This window comes from Helobdella robusta (genome assembly GCF_000326865.2).
Source record: "Helobdella robusta unplaced genomic scaffold HELROscaffold_24, whole genome shotgun sequence".
Taxonomy (NCBI): domain Eukaryota; kingdom Metazoa; phylum Annelida; class Clitellata; order Rhynchobdellida; family Glossiphoniidae; genus Helobdella; species Helobdella robusta.
Genome location: NW_008704261.1, coordinates 1,119,504 through 1,137,329, shown reverse-complemented (window position 1 = coordinate 1,137,329; position 17,826 = coordinate 1,119,504). Strand labels below are relative to the sequence as shown.

The 17,826-nt window shown below is 33.5% G+C and overlaps 3 protein-coding genes across 3 annotated transcripts; 2 read left to right on the top strand and 1 right to left on the bottom strand.

Moving 5' to 3' along the window:
* Positions 1–11,785: 11,785 nt before the first annotated feature.
* Positions 11,786–12,493, top strand: HELRODRAFT_79351 (hypothetical protein; the record flags this gene model as incomplete). The annotated part of the gene is made up of 1 exon (XM_009019311.1): positions 11,786–12,493. One exon carries the CDS (start codon positions 11,786–11,788, stop codon positions 12,491–12,493), a length of 708 nt encoding a protein of 235 aa, XP_009017559.1.
* Positions 12,494–14,342: 1,849 nt separating this feature from the next.
* Positions 14,343–14,588, top strand: HELRODRAFT_79147 (hypothetical protein; the record flags this gene model as incomplete). Its single annotated transcript, XM_009019310.1, has 1 exon — positions 14,343–14,588. A coding segment is annotated over one exon (246 nt), but the record flags the coding sequence as incomplete, so codon positions are not given.
* Positions 14,589–16,275: 1,687 nt separating this feature from the next.
* HELRODRAFT_172645 (hypothetical protein) lies at positions 16,276–17,417 on the bottom strand (the record flags this gene model as incomplete). The annotated part of the gene is made up of 3 exons (XM_009019309.1): positions 16,276–16,374; positions 16,839–16,909; positions 17,180–17,417. 3 exons carry the CDS (start codon positions 17,415–17,417, stop codon positions 16,276–16,278), a joined length of 408 nt encoding a protein of 135 aa, XP_009017557.1.
* Between the last annotated feature and the right edge of the window lie 409 nt (positions 17,418–17,826).

Sequence of the window (17,826 nt, the reverse complement as noted above, 5' to 3'; positions counted from 1 at the left end):
TTAATAGATGACCTTTAACTAATTGTGAGTCGAATGCATGCAGAAAAAGAGTGCAAGGATTGGGAAGGGTCGTGCCAAGTCGCCACCTGGATCGACGACGTGGTGTATCGGGTACGAGAACGAGGTAAGTCTGGGATCATAATGAAAACCGTACATCTGGATCGGATACCCCCTACTCAGAACCAGAAGATCAACACAACGAAGGGAATTGACCAAATCGAGGACGATTTTTGGTCTCAGTGGAGGGCAATGTTACAGACGTGAAACCGAGATAAGAATTATTAGTAGTTAGAAATTAAGTGAAACGCTTCCAAATTTAATTAGAAGGCGTAACTAATTAAAACGGTTGTAAAAAAAAAAATCCACGTGACGCGGCATTGGCAGCTATATAAGAGACGAGACGAACGAGAACAAGAAGGAACACGAGAAAAACAAGTAAAAAGAAGACGGAACGACAGTTGACGTAAAATTCGTAAATGTGATATACCCTATAAGTTCTAAGGGTTGGTTATAACAGTACGAACCAAACGTCGACGCGATCTCCGTCAAACTAATGATTTCATAGAACCGTCGTCAGAAGGATGATTTACTATAGCTGAAGCACAATTTAAATTGCGAAAGGTTAATTTTCCAGAATCCAGATTCTACCACGTTTTTGTTCTCCCTGCCGGCAGATGTGATAACAGATGTGCCGGCAGATGTGATAACAAAATTGCTGTCATAAGTACTGGTAGAAAACAATTACGACACTCTGAATTCAGCCTTGATGTCGTTGCACAAAAAGACTAAACCAGAACTTTTTGCCTGTTTGTTTGGGGACAACAATAAAATTACTGGGAGATCATCACACTATCTTCAAAAATTATTGTTAACTGCAAAAAAATTAGATGTTGTAAATGACCTAAAACGCCATAAATTTGTTGAGGCATTACCAGCAACAATTTCACCAGTGATCGCAGCTCAGAGAGACCTTGATCTACATTGACTGGGAAGTTTAGCTGAAGAGTTAATGTCATTTGTAAAAAATTAGGTTTATGCCTTTGAAAAGTATATTACGACACAAACGGCAGCATAAACACCCCAATTAGCTTACGTTTATTTTACAAAAATCAACAACAGCAAGTTTTCCGAGGTAACCTATATTTTGGCAAAAAATCCAAAAAATGTAAATCTTGGTGTTGATGGAAAAACAAAAAAAATTAAACATCCATCCATTGTCACGACCTCCATCACCAAACCAAAAAAATCATTACCAGAAAACAACATGTTGTCGAAAAACTAACTAGACAAGCAGATTTCGCAACATCCGGCTTGCCAATGTTTGAAGTTGTTGCTAAAATAGGTAGTACAAAGTTGAAATTGGTGGTAGACACAGGCGCAGCCGTGAAGATCATACCAAAAAAATTCTCAGTAGGTTTGTGTTTACAACTGACTGCCGTTCATTTGTCAACTGCAAGTGGTTAGAACATTCCTTGCCGTGGAGAAACTGTTGTGTAAATTTACCTTTTATCACTGCACGGAACATACAAGAGGAATGTGGTAGTCGCGGACATTCTCAATCCGTTACTTGGCGAGGATTTTTTATGATGCATTTTTCAGAGGTTCATGGATAATATTTTCCTGGGCATTGACTGTGTTTTTGTATATTTAGATGACATACTGATATTTTCCGAAAACACCGAACAACACAAAATAGATATAAAAACTGTGTTTAAAATTTTCAGTGAAAATAATTTGAAACTCACAATCGACAAATGCCAATTTTTTAAAGACTGTCTCAATTATCTTGGATTTAACATCAGCAGTGAAAATTTATTTCTTACAAAAGAAAAACTAGATGAAATTGAAAAATTTCCATTCCCGAATGACACCAAATCATTACGTAGATTTTTAGGAATGATTGGGTTCTATCGTAAACTCATCCCACAATTTGCAGATACTGTATTCTCTTTAACGGAATAAATAAAAGCTCATCTAAATTCAAAAACAATAATTTTCAATAAACAACAAATAGAAGTTTTTAAGATCATCAAGACCAAACTTGCCAGTACATCAACACTTTCATATTTTGCATGCACAAATTATCACCTAGTTACAGATAGTTCTGCTTATGCCATAGGTGCATCAAGTCGTTGATTCAACTCCCGTTCCAATTGGTTTCTACTCCAAAAAGTTAACAGAACCACAACGTAACCTTTCTACCTTTGACAGAGAACTGTTAGCAGCATACCTCGCCGTCAATCATTTCAAACATCAGATAGAAAGAAGACATGTAACTTTATTAACAGACCACAAACCATTATGCGCTGTTTATAAAAAGAAAACACCTTTGAAGTCAGATGTTCAAAATCGATACCTTTTAATTATATCTGAACATATTGCAGATGTTATTTATATTTGAGGCGATGAGAATGTAGTAGCAGCTTGTTTTTCTCGACCAGCTAATGCTATTAAAGTGGACGTCTGTGATCTAATATCAATAGCTGAACAACAAAAAATCGATGATAAAATAAAAGCATTTGAAAATCAGTTGAAACAATACCTAATTGGTGACAATCAGAAAGTATTTTGAGATGTCTCGACACTATACCCAAGACCATACATTTCAGATAATTTAAAAAAAACCCTTTTTGAAAGTTTTCATAATCTTTTGCACCTAGGTAATAAAACATTAATCCGGCTAATCAAATCAAGATATTTTTGGCCAAATATGGATAAACAAATACGAACATGTTTATATTGATATTGTAGGTCATTTACCTCCTGTTAAACAAAAAAATGAATCTTAACTAAGGGCTTACAGATATTTATTTACTTTTATTGACCAAGCAACTGGTTGGATTGAAGCAGCTCCAATGTCAGAAATAACAGCCTCAACCGTTGCTACAACATTTTAAAATATTTGAATAGCTTGTTTTGGTGTTCCTCTTTGTGTTATAACAATCGACCGGGGTGCACAATTCTAAAGTGAATTATTTCACGATTTATCACGATCATGAGTTATCACGATTGATTGGATTTTACCGTCTGCGGACAACGGGCTACCATCCACAGGCTAATGGAAAAATAGAACGACAACATCGTACTCTGAAAACATCCATCAGTTGTTGCAAACAAAACTGGTTGGATGCACTTCCTGTCGTTTTTTTAGGACAAAGAAACATGCCACGTGAGAATGGAATATCTCCAGCAATAGTAGTGACCGGAACCGCTTTGTTACTACCAATTCGATTTTTGTCAACAGATTCCACTGAAGACATATCATCTAACCAAATCAAGCAACTAGCGAATAAGATGTGTAAACTTAATGATTATTTATTAACCAACAGTCAACACCATTCTACCCGTAAAGCCTATGTACCAAATGATCTTTTAAACACCAACCACGTATGGCTAAGAGTAGATCAGGTTCGTTGGCCACTGGAAGCACTATATGCAGAGCAGACCCTTTCAAAGTAATTGAACGTAACGACAAATAATTTAAATTGATCTATTGCCAGAAAATTTTCAGAATGTGTCAATCAACAGATTAAAACCAGCATGTTTACTACTGCCTTCAACAACTCAGAGCAAAATCAACAGTGGGTATAAAAAAATTCCAACATCAGATGTAAATACGGCAGCCAAGCCAACATCGACAACATTAAACTTAACAGTACCATCAACAACAACCACATATTTCAAGAAGAGTAGAAAAATCAAGTTTAACACAAATAACGAATATTTTTACTTTTGAATGGCTCCGACTCTTGCGGGTAGTATTGTAGGGGATTATTATTATTATCAAACACTTATAAAGCGCTTATTAAAATAAATATCTCTCACCAGCGCTATCGAAAAAAAAATAATAAACGAACAGTGAAATAATGTACATCCTATCAATAGACGATATGATACAATCAATTACAATCGTTCATCGCAAATAGATAAGTTTTCAAATTCTTTTTGAAATCAACAATGTTTTTCTTTGACATTCTCATCGACATTGGCAGACTATTCCAGACAATTGGTCCCGACACTGCAATGTCTCTAGACAATGTCTGCAGCTGCGTAGTTGGTACAATCAACAAATTGACGTCATCTGATCGCATGCGTCTGCCAGTCGAAGACAGCGGCTTCTTTATGAATCTATCAGCCAAGTATTCTGGGAGTTGTTCGTTTATGGCCTAGTACATAATGACGCATATTTTGTAAAAAATTCGTTTCTTCACTGTTAGCCTAATGGAGGCTTTTCAGAATTGGCGTCACATGATCGTATTTTCTGCCTCTAACAATCACCATTGCAGCTCTGTTCTGAATAGACTGGAGGTCAGCGATAGACTTTTCTGGCAACCCATAAAATAGACTGTTGCAATAATCCAATCTCGAGTGGACAAACGAATGAACCAATTATTGTGTTACAGTTTGATCCATATATTTTCTTATTCGGTATATTTGTTAAAGTTGTGCTGAACATGATTTAGATTGCGATTTTATGTGGTCACAAAGTTTTAATTTAGTGTCAAAAATAAATCCCAAATTGGTAGCCTTCTTGCAAAATTTTATCTCATTATCTTCAATCATTATTGAATCAATTTTTACTTTTGATAGCTGCTGCCAGGTGCCCACTGGTAAAAACTGTGATTTATTTTGATTAAGTTTTAGACAATTTTTTGACATCCATGTGTCAACTTCAGCCAAACATTTTGTTAGTCTTTCAACTGCACTTTCGAACTGATCTGGTTTACTGCTGACTATTATTTGAATGTCGTCGGCATATGCATGATAAGAAAAACTAAAAGTATCAATTACATTAAATACATCAGCTGTATACAGTATGAACAAAATAGGTCCAAGTATTGAACCTTGTGGCACTCCGGATGACTTTGTTTTTACACTAGACAGATGCCCTTTGAAAAATACTTGTTGAGTCCTTCCAGTCAAATAGGAGTCGTACCACTTGATAACAGTTCCAGCAACGCCAAAGTCGTGAATTAATCTGTTCAATAGAATTTGATGATCAACACAGTCAAACGCTGCACTCATGTCCAAAAATGCGAGTAGAGCAATATTCTGTTTGTCGATGGAGGCAGATAATTCGGACAAGACATATAACAATGCCGTCTCTGTAGAATGGTAACGTTTATATCCAGATTGATGAATTGGGAACAAATTATGTTTATTTAAATGATTTACAAGTTCACCTACTACGACACGTTCTATGATTTTGGAGATGAAACAAATGTTAGATATTGGTCTGTAGTTTCCGAGCTCATTAGAATCTGCGTTTGTTTTTTTCAAGATGGGTATCACAACCGCATGCTTGCAAGAAACAGGAAGTGCTCCAGCACACAAACATAAATTAACTAAACTTGTGAGAAACGAGATGAAGAGGTCTATATGTTTTTTCAAAATGTGAGTAGGAAGGACGTCTAACATGCAAGATTTAGATGGCAGATTAAGAACAATTTTTTTTACCTCTTCTTCTGAAACCACTGCAAAATTTGAAATCAAAGAGCCACTGGCTAATTTACATCCATCAAAAACTGGTTTGTCAACTACTTTGGTGTCTCGTTTTATTTTGTTGATTTTTTCTTCAAAATGTTCAATAAATTGAGAACAAGTGATGTCTACATGTTCCTGAGACGATTTATTATCATAATTTTTGCAAGTGATTTTATTAATTACTTTTCACAAATTTTTGGGGTTTTCGTCGTTTTCCTTTACCAGTGTTTTCCAATAACAATTTCTTTTTTTAGAGAAACATTTAGTTTTATTTCGCAAAGCAGCAATCCACTCACTCCGACAGGCAGATGATAAATATTTTCTATATTTCCTTTCTTTCTGTCGACAAAGTTTTTCAACTGCTCTGCATTCATCATCAAACCAAGGAGTTATCAAATCGTAACTGTGTTCTATGAAGTGAAGAGGCGCCACTTTATCAACAATTTTCTTCATCTCATCATTGAAAAGTTCAAATTCAAAATTTACCTCGTGACTCTGACATGGCTTTGATAACGGAGAATTTGCAATATACGAAAAAAAAAACAGATTTTCATCAAGTTTTCTCTACGATCTAGCCAATCTGCAAACTTTTTTAAGATATATTCGTTTAATTGGTATGCTAACATGTATCAAACTGTTGTCGGAGTACACACCACTAGGAAATACATTACTAATTGAAACATGAAAATTTTCAGAACAAACAACCAGGTCGAGTGTTCCACCTCGTTCGTGAGTTGGCTCACTGATCAGGTTGGTTAAATTAAACGTTTCAAATAGATCAAGTAGTCTGTTTGCGTGACGATTATTGCATCTTTCAATGTGAACGTTAAAATCGCCAACCAACAATATGCTCGAACTTAGGAGTGTTATGTTATCTAAAACTTTTGACAATTCTTCGAAAAATAATGCATTCACTTGAACTGAACCAGGTCTGTATAGAGATAACACAACAAAATCTTTACTGTTTATAACAAATTTGAGAGCGACAACTTCGAACGTGTCAAAAGGAGGCAGATCAATCTTTTTATATTTGAAGTTTGATTTAACAAAGGTTTAGAGGCAGGAATTCAAATCATTTGTTGATAAAGCTAAAGTTATGGAGCGAGAAGAAAACAATCAAAATTTTTTGTTCAGAGTCAGAGGACAGGTAGGGAGATGGAAGATTGTAAAAATACAGAAAAAACCAGTGTTAATATAAAATATGTCAAGAATTTAGAAATAAATGATAACAATGATAAAGATTGCAACATAATAAATCGTAATTTAACAATAGGTTTATTGAACATTAGATCATTGATTTCTAAAACTGATACGATCTATGATTTGATTCATGATGGGCTAGATATTTTCGTTTTAGTCGAAACTTGGCACGGATCTTCGAATAACATTTCTGTTAAATCATCAATGCCACCAGGATATAGTTATGTTGATTTTTTAAGAATAAATGATCCTCACCATGGGGGTTTAATTATTTACTTCAGTAATGAATTTAAGTTTAAGAAAATAGATCTGCTAATATTTAGTTCATTTGAAGCACTTGCTGTTAAATTATTTATTAGCAACAAAGATTTTGTTCTATTAGCCAGGCCATCGTTTTAGTTAGTAATTTATTTTTTGAAGAATTTTTATGTTTACTAAAAAAAAATCACTTTTTTTAGTTTAAATATCATACTTTTGGGCGATTTCAACATTCACCTTGAGAAACAGGAAGATCGTCATACTGTAAATTTATTGGAAATATTAGAAATGTTTCAATTAAAAAATTTGATCGACGAACCGACTCATGAACATGGAGGTATTCTTGATCTGATTATTTGTTCTCAAGATTTTCAGATTTCAGATATTAATTCGTGATTCTATGCTCATCGGCATAGTTTCAGAAACGTCTTAAGTTCTCAAAAGTGGATTTGGTACGAGACTCTATGCTCATTGGCACAGTTTCGCACGCGTACTAGAGTCACACAATTTGTTTCCAGTTGTTCTGACTCTTGTTGTTTTGTGTTGGTTGTGCGAAAGCCGAACAGACTTAACGGCCCAGTAAAAACAGGCCAGGGTTGTGCGAAAGCCGACCGACTGACTGACAGGCCCAGTGAAAACAGGCCCTTGGTCGTGCGAAAGCCGATCAGACTCGACGGCCCAGTGAAAACAGGCCAGGGTTGTGCGAAAGCCGACCGACTGACTGACAGGCCCAGTGAAAACAGGCCTTGGATTCTGTGAAAACGAATCCGCCTCGTTGTTTTGTTTCTTGTGCTATTTGTCGACCTAGGGTTCTTTGCTGGATTCTATACATATTGGTATAGTTTCACACGCAGCTTGGAATTTCCATAGGCTCCAATTTTTTTTGTAATTTTTCCGCATTCATTTTATTTATTTCTTGGAGTTGTATCGACATCACCATCGGATACACACGTCGAGGTTGTACGATTAAACGGCAAGAAACATATCCCAAGTCGAAGATCCAACAAGTTCTAATTCCTAAAAAGAAGAAGTTCTAATTCCTGTATTCCAGTTTGTTTATTGACATTTTACATTATTATAGAGTTCATTTAGTTCAATTTCTTTTCATTTACTTCCGTCGATTAATAAAATTGTTATCGAATATTTTTACGCGTTCGTGTGTTACTCAGTAAAATCATATAATTCGAAAAAGCCCAGTGCCACACGGGACTGGTCAAACTCACGATAAAAATATACACAAAAATTATTGTCGGACCATAAAAAAAATTTTTTGAGAAAGATAGAGGAGGAGATTGCCTCAACACCATCAGTTGTTTTAATTGTTTTTATCTTTTTGAAAATTTCCGACAATTGGCGTCCAACGTGGGGCTTTGTCATTATCATTATAAAAATTTTCCGACAATATTAAAAGTATTGAATCCAGTTTTTGTTGAACTTTGCGGTGCTTTATATTTTACAAAAATAAAAAAAAAACAAATTTGTAAATTGAATATGAGTAGTATAAATAGAATTCAATGACAATAAAAATGACTTATTTTTACATTGTGCATTTGCTCCTGTGTACGAGAACATAGATAAATTGTATAAACACCACTACAACGTCTAATGAATGTAGTATTATCCACAATAATAACGGTTATAATTTAATAATATAAATGATATAAAGTCAACGTGAAAAATTTTTGCCGCCTTCTAAAATTTTCCACCCACGTGAGAGGCACCATTTTACCATCCATTAGGTTGGGCCCTAGTGAGCTGTTAGAAAAAGATTTCTGTATAGTTTCTCGAGGGATTTTTTTGTTGTTGGTTGCTTCGGAGTGAGGTAAACGCAATTGAAATCTTTCACCATTTTTTTGTTCAGAATTTTTAGGCCATTTTAATTTTCAGCCCAAGTTACCCTCTAATAAATGTTCCATAAAATTTGCATCCGTTAATTTTAACCTCAATCCCTTTTTTTTGTTTCATTTTAATCTCATTTTTCATCTATCCTATTCCCCAATACTTCAAATAGAATTTATATGTTTTAAACATTGAAACGATTTGAAAATTATCAAGAACTGTCAAACGTGCCATACTCATGCCTCAGCTACACCGACTTTTGCAACGGTTGTCCATTCACTGAGTTTTGCATCATTCCTTTCTACGTTAAAATTGTGTTTCAGAAATATTTTAAAATGGTTAAATTTATCACCATGATGTTCATTCGAAATAAGTTTTTTCCCGAACCTATTTTGTTGTAACATTATTACAAACACTGATGATGTTGTAATTTGGTTTTCATATCTAATTTTTTTATTAAATTGTTTAAACATAAGACTTGTTAAGCGACCATAGGACTGTTGATGTTGCAGTAGTCTTCAAACTGGTCTAACCACTTACAGAAGAGTCAGCAAATTTCTGGTGTGCAGTCTTATCTGTACAAGAATCGACCACTGTTTGTATAGGGTCAACAATTATCAATTGGCATCTTAGCAATTGGTTCTGAGGTCTGCAGCTAATATGATTGCTCGGGTTTTTAAATTTGACAACATTTATGATTAAATAAAAAAACAAACTTTATTGGATGTCAATCAAGGACAAATTCGATATGAAATAGCTCTTATGGTAAGAAACTGTCTGGATGAAAGAGCACTGACTTATTTAAAGGAAATGTTAAATTTGGTGTCGAATGTTCCTGGTCGGATTCGACTGGGATCAGCAAAGCACGGAGATTTTTTCTATCCACCGTTCAAAGTAACTCATTTTTGTGCAAGAAAGCTTTCAGTTGCAGCAGCCAGGACTTGGAACTCATTACCGGTTGATTTAAAAGTCAACTCTGACTTCAGTCGTGACGCTTGAAACATCATTTTTTCAACAAAACGAAGCCCAGTTAGCGCCTCTGAAGATAGCTCAAGGCGTTTTAAAAATCTACAGTGCAATGAAATGTAATAGGTTTCATCAATTTTCTCTCCAAGATTTCTCAGAGACACAAACAATGTGTTTTGTAAATACACGTGAATCACGGCATCACGCACGTTGCATGTGAAAGGCTGAAATATTTTTGCATTCGAACTAGGTCACTTCAACAGCAATGCCAGGCACCTTAACCTTTACACTAGGGCATCAGAAGCTCAATAAATCTTAAGTTTTAAAATTAAAATTTCATTAATCATTTGTTGCAGTGTATGTGTGATTTTGTATAAGATTTCTATTTTTGAAAATTCAAATAAAAACAATTAAATCAGTTTTAAATTCACAGAAATCTATTATTGAAAAATTAATACTTCACAGGTTAGAACGATAAGATGATAGTTGGCACTTGTTATCAAAATCATCAGCGAATAATTTGCATACTTCAATTTATTTTTCTGTTTGTATTGTTCCAACTAAAACTAGAATTAGTCATTGAACATTAAAAGTCAACGTGAAAACTGATTAATCAACTCTAAAATAAAAGTCATAATGAATGCAACCAAAGAGGAAGCAATACGATTTCGGATTGTTTTGAACTTTCAATAATAAGATTTCGAGTACATTCAACTAATGGTGAACATAACGAGTACACTACAAAAATTTTGATATGCAATTTTATTATAATTCAATATGATTAAAAATATAATAGTAATAAAAATAATTAACAACAACAACAATAATGATAATAATAATTAGTAGTGATAATTTAATCAATAAAAATTATAAGTTGTTATAATTAATAACCAGAGAGTTGCAATTATAAATTCATCCCGAAATACCAATAGAATAGAGATAACAAAGTAAATTATGAAACATTAGCAGCAAAGTGTCATCCAAGATTATAACTATAATCGGATCGATTCAACATTATCAGATCCTTAAATGATTAGATTAAAAAGAATCCAACATTTTGTTATTATCAAAGTCACCATCAAAAAGATTGTTACATAATCATTGTTAACTATATGACCGGTAACTTCAAAGTTATCAAAAGTTATTTTTATTTTTCATAACATTATTATAGGCACATTGTTACGAATTATGTAAATTAAGTGAATTACGAATTATCTTAATATGTAGACTTTTTTTGTGTTTTCTTTTTAGGAATGTCTGTGAATTCATCAAACTTTGTATATTTAATGTGTGTGTTTGTGTGTGGTTGTGTGAGTTACAATCATTAGAATAATTTTATGATCTTACGCTGACACTTCACGCTTCACGGAATGTTTTTGTACATGTCAAAGTAACTTTAAGATAAATCAAGCTACGTGACATCTGCTTTATTGCAATTATCATATCGATTGCGCTCGTCAATCAATATTGCATTCATTAATGTGGACTGTGTTTGTGTGTGCGTGTGTGAGTGTGTGTACATCAATACAACACCACCTAATTAAATATAATTAACTTTAATTATATATAATTCAAGTAACTTTTAATTTTAAAAGTAACTTTAATTATATTTAATTAGGTGGTTAAAGTAAGTTTAACTAGGTTAATCTAGTAACAGCTTCTTTATTGGAATTAGAAGTTATTGGAGGTAGTTTAACAAAGGTTTGTTACACCATGAAGTTAAGCTTAATTGATTCCATTGGTAAAGGCACTATATATATCTATATGGATGAGTTATCTTTTGCAAATCACTAACCGCCTTAGCTTTCGATTTTAATACATTTTGAAATCTTCAAAAGTTTTAATTACTACAAATTTTGCTGGATAAGCTAATTTGATTGATCAATTCAAATCAAACATCTAAAACGCGCTTTGAAAATAAAAAATAAAAAGACAATCCAAATCGGAAAGTTTTGTGTGATAATCTGTTAAGAAATTACACATTATTCGACCTGTGATTCAATTGTTCTTGTGCACCATGGAAAACCAAGAAAATAAGATGCAACTACAACAACAGCAGCATCATAATCAGCAGCAGGAAATAAAAGTTCCTCCAAAGTGGTTGCACTGTCCCCGACTAAGTACGCTAATATCCGATAAATTCATGGTGTTTAAAACACCGCTGGATGAAAAATATGACCGTGAATTGCCTAATGAATACAGATTCAATTTAAAAATGGTCTTTGAATCTGTTGCAAATATGAAACTAACAATGGGCTTGATCATCGACTTGACAAACTCAACAAATTTCTACAACGTCAATCATGTTAAAGACATCTACGATTGTGAATATTTGAAACTAAGCTGCGAGGGATTTAGCGAAGCGCCGACAAAAGAAATAACATCAAAGTTTTATGCCGTTTGTAAAGAATTTATTGAACAAAACCCAACTAAAATTATCGGAGTCCATTGTACACATGGTTACAATAGGTCTGGTTTTTTCGTTGCTTCGTATTTGGTTGAAGTGGATAACTTGAGTCTGGAGATGGCACTAAACCTGTTTAATGATGCCCGACCACCTGGCATATATAAACAGGACTACCTGGACGAAATCTGCAAAAGATTCGGTCAAAGCAGTTCCGCACAAAAAGCACCCCAACTACCTACCTGGTATACTGATTCAGATTATGTTGCTAGAGATGATGATGGAAATGTAGTTTTGGGCAACAGTTACAGTAAAATCAAAAAACTTATTTATGGATGGTAAAGTTGCGGGTGTAATTACAGTCAAGGATGACAAAGAAATTTCAAGAGTCCAAGAAAAAATCAAAGTTATGTGTAAAACGCAAAGCCGGATTAATGCTGACAACTCTTGGGTTTGCTTCGTTTAATTATGTTTAGTGATTGAGTCGATTTTTTAAGATTTTATTTTTTTAAAACTACTTTTAAAATGTATTTAGTCGCAAGTATAAAAAAGAGAGAGTTAGGGTTCTCGTGCCAAGTTTCAGTAAAACAAAAAAATCAGACTAAGAGGAAACGTGCCGCCATTTCGCTAAACGTCAACTCTTCTAAAAAATTGTTTTGAAAAGTTTATTTAAGCATGAATTGATGCATCTTTTGCTAACTATAATACTCAGAAGGGTCAAAAATAATTACAATCCAAAAAAAGATAGGTTATATAACAATTTAGAACAAAATATGAATGAAAATAAGTTAATATAAAATAAATAAATACAAAAAAATTTTAAAACTTTATGTTAATAAAATAAGGACATAAAATGCGAATAATAATACAATGCTGGTAACAAGATTAATATAAATATAAATATGCCTTCACAGATTGCATCTAAAAATCATAAAATTAATTGGACAAAGTTTATGTAAAAATAAAAAAATATGATCCTTTAAGTTGGGTATTTTTTTAAAGCAATTTGAATGAATGAATGATTGATTGATAGACTGACTGACTGACTGACTGACTGACTGACTGACTGACTGACTGACTGACTGACTGACTGACTGACAGATTGACTGACAGATTGACTGACAGATTGACTGACAGATTGACTGACAGATTGATTGACTGACTGTGTCTGACTGACTGGCTGGCTGGCTGACTGACTGACTGGCTGACTGATTGATCTTAATTGACTAATTAATCAATAGATTAGTTAATAAACAAAATAACACTGTCTAACAAATACATTTATTTATTTTTTTTATTCAATAAACTCCTAAACATTTTCTCGAACCTGGTTTCTTTGACGTGGCTTTTTTTTAAAGTAAATATCTCTTTCTACCTCAATGGTTTGTTGGCAATAAAATTTTAAACGTTTGTATTCTTTGTTACGTCGGTATTTCACTGTCAATCTGATGTGTTCTTTGAATACGTTTGCGCTATCATTATGTTTTCTGATTGATCATAATTGACTTATTAATCAATTGATTAATTAATAAACAAAATAACACTGTCCAGCAAATACATTTATTTATTTTTTTTATTCAATAAACTCCTAAACGTTTTCTCGAACTGGGTTTCTTTGACGTGGCTTTTTTTTAAAGTAACTACCTCTTTCTACTTCAGTGTTTTTTTGGCAATAAAATTTTAAACGTTTGTATTCTTTGTTACGTCGGTATTTTATTGTCAATCTGATGTGTTCTTTGAATACGTTTGCGCTATCATTATGTTTTCTAATTTTTTCCTTCATGCTAAACGTGATTTTGACTAAACGTTCGCCAAAAAACTTTAGTGGGAAAATCGAAAAAAAAAATACAAACATATTAATGCATAACTTATAGAATATTTTAAAAATTATGGTCTATTACCAACATATTTGAAATATATATATATGTTATAAAGATATATATATATATATATATATATATATATATATATATATATATATATATATATATTCTTATCTATTCTTAATATACATGTATATATTCTTATCTATTCTTAATATACATGTATATATTCTTATCTATTCTGAATATAGTTATATATTCTTTGGTGAGCGACTTTGTTGTATGCGTTATATAACAAAGACTACACTGGGATAAGTTTCATTACTGTCCAAAATTTCTCATCGTTCACTCGATTCAATTCAACGAAAATGTCGAAATCAAATTCTATCGACCTGAAGAAGTATGACTTGTATGAACTGTTGGACGTTCCTCAGTTGTCTAGTGAGGACCTAGTAAAAAAGGCTTACAAAAAACAGGCCCTCAAACTTCACCCGGATAAGAATCCCAACAATCCAAAAGCAGTTGAACAATTTCAATTGTTGCAGAAAGTTTACGAATTTCTTTTAGATCCAATTAAAAAAAATGAATACGATAACGTCATTAGGGCCCGTGAACAAGTCGATAAGAAAAAAAAAGAGATAGACGTAAATAGAAAAAGATTTGCAGAAAAGTTGATAGCTAATGAGGCAAGAGCAAAAAGACAGAGGTTGGAGGAGGATGTCTTCAAACAGCAAGAAGCCCTACGAAAACGTGCAGAACTAAAAGCTGAGATGGAACGAGAAGCAGAAGAAGAGAGGGAACGACTGAAACGAAAACAATTAAAAGAAAGTAAAATGCGAGAGGACGAGAATAACGGAGGGTATAATGTTAAGATCAAATGGATGCCCTCACAAAGCTACGACTACGATGAAAATGTTTTAGGAAATATATTTTCAAGATACGGCGTTGTAAAAGAGTTATTCTTCTCGGGCAACAAAAAAGGTTTGTGTTTGGTACAGTACAGTAAGCAGGAGCAAGCTCTTGCCAGTTTGGACGAAGTTGGCCTACCATCCTGTCCTTTGAAAATTACCTTGATGTTCCAAGTAGTGCTACCTGACCCTCTCGATGATTTTGAGTCGTTTGAAAACTTGGTGCTGAAAAACATTAGAAGCCTGAGCAACGCGATGAGAAGCAACAAAGACAACATCGAAACTTTCCAGGCCAGTGACTCGGATCCAAATAATTATTTTGATATGGGCAACAACAATAATGACCTGCGATTTACGTCATCATCAACGTCGACATCAAGAAAAGTTTTCCAAAATTGTAAGAGCGTTTTTGAAATGGAGAAGGAGATAAGAAGGCAGGAGAAGAGGAAGAAGATAATTGAACAGATGATGAAGGACGATCTTTAACCAACTGATGGCCATTCATTGAACGATTGATCATCTTTTATAAAAATTATTCGATGACAGTTTTTCTATTTAATTATTAAATTATGTGTATATGCATGTATATGCAGGCATGAGTCTACTTTTTATTTTATAAATTTTTCATTACGTAAATATAAAAATGTAAAAATATGTTTAGAAAAATAAGTCACTTTTTTTATTAGTTTAACCGTTGTTGCGTCTTCAGTGGATCTATTTGTAGTTAAAAAATAATGAAACTTGACGTGTGAGTTTTTCATTCACAGACAAACATGTTCACACACATATATTAAAATAAACACATACAAATGCACTTTAAGCATTGAGCCAGCATTCAATTTGCTATAATCATTCCGTAGCTAAAAATGTTTAAAAAAGCATGAATAATTATAAAATCCGATGTTTAGAACCGGATCTACAAAAAAATTCGGTGATGATAATAATAACAGTGGGTAACAAAAAAAATGCACTCGTAAACACACTCACATACACACAAACACAAAATGGCACACAAAAACTTACATAAAAATCACTAATAAAGGTTAATGGTTAAAGGTAAAATAATATAAAATTAATCCGATGTTTAGAATCGGATCTAAAAAAAATTTATTGATAATAATATTAGTGGGTAACAAAAAAATTATTTTTTTTCTGGATATTTAACAAACAAACAAACTCGTTCACACACATATATTAAAATAAACTCATACAATTTTGATCATAAGTGATGGGATGTTGATTTTGGTAACGATGTTACCATCATAGCGATGAAATATTTTTATAATGTTGTGACTGGTTACTTATTTGATTATGATTTGATGATGACATTATGGTTGACATTATGATTTTGATGTTTATAGAAGTGCCTGCCATGTCTCCTGCAATTACCCGATCATCTGGTTCGAATACTGTCTATTCGAAACTCAAAGACTATCACAGTAAATGATGCGGCACAATGCGTCTGTACGTCGAGTTTTGTGGAGAATTCAACCTCTGGGGTTCAAAATTTTTAGAACTTTTTATCTTTTTTTTACATTTAAACAACCACACGTCTTCATTCACACAACCACCCACACACACACACAACCACGCACACACAACCACGCACACATACACACACACACATACACACACACACACATACAAAGACATTCAAACACACACATTCACATCAACACAACCACACAAGCATATACACACACATATCTACATACACACACATCTGCACACACTTAACCAGACAAAAGCATACACACACACACACACACACAATCATACTTCACAGTCACATACACACACGCACAAACACACACACATCTACACACACGCAACCACACACACATCTACACACATGCAACCATACACCATACACACACATACCACCACACTCAGGATCTGAAGAAGATAAAATCCATATAAGTTTTAAATATTTTTCATCATTCTTGGCTTGATGACCAGCTTCGTGTTCGGCTTGCATTCCTCTTCAACTTCTTTTTTTGCGTGGTAGTACCTACTGAGGGAGTTGTCTGAATAAAATTTTTTGACGTTGAATTATATACTAAATACTATTTGAATGGTTAATTTTAGTGTAATTTAATGCTTGTAAATACTAAATACTATAAAATCTTAAAATCCTATAGAACCCAGTCAAACTTTATCAATCTGACAGATAAATTTGTACCTAGTTTAACAGTGAAAATTATTCTAAAACACTCTTCAAAGTCACTTCAAAACAGAAAATAATTTAAAAAAATTTCATGATAAACGACAAACCGCACATCAAAACACAAACGAACCCAGTATGAGTACATAGCAATAATTTCCTGTGCACGGCCACCACCTGCTCGGAGACTCCCTGCAGTATCCCGTATAGTATGTTTCGCACCGGTACCAGTTCACCGGGCCGGGCCACCTCACCCTTATGCCCTTCCTCCTCACCGACACCAATCCATCGGCACCGTTCTCTGTCGTTAGGAGAGTTGCAGTCAGGATGGAAAGTGATAGTAGGTAACTTGATGGCCATGAAAATGACATTACGTGAAATATCTGCTGCAAAGTTTTATCATAGTAACTAAAAATTTTCAAGTTTCTGTGTTCGCAAACTTGAAAGTTCGCAAACTTGAAATTTTTTTATTTAATTTTGTTCTATATAAAGAATTGGAAAAACTTTTAACTTTTAACTAATAGCAAATAATTTTAACTTTTAAGTATATTTACCCTACCTCGTATAAACAAATTATAAACAGCATTCAACAGAAGTTTGAGTTTTGTTCTCATCAAAACATGCATGGAAAGTTGTAACATTCCAGAGTTTATGATGGTTGCCTTATTTTATAATAATTTTTTATTTTTTCATTTAAATGTAAAAACGCCTTTCAAGACCACTGATTAATTTCCGCTCATTTCGTTCGAATTGGGACCTAGGTTTCTTTGCTGGATTCCA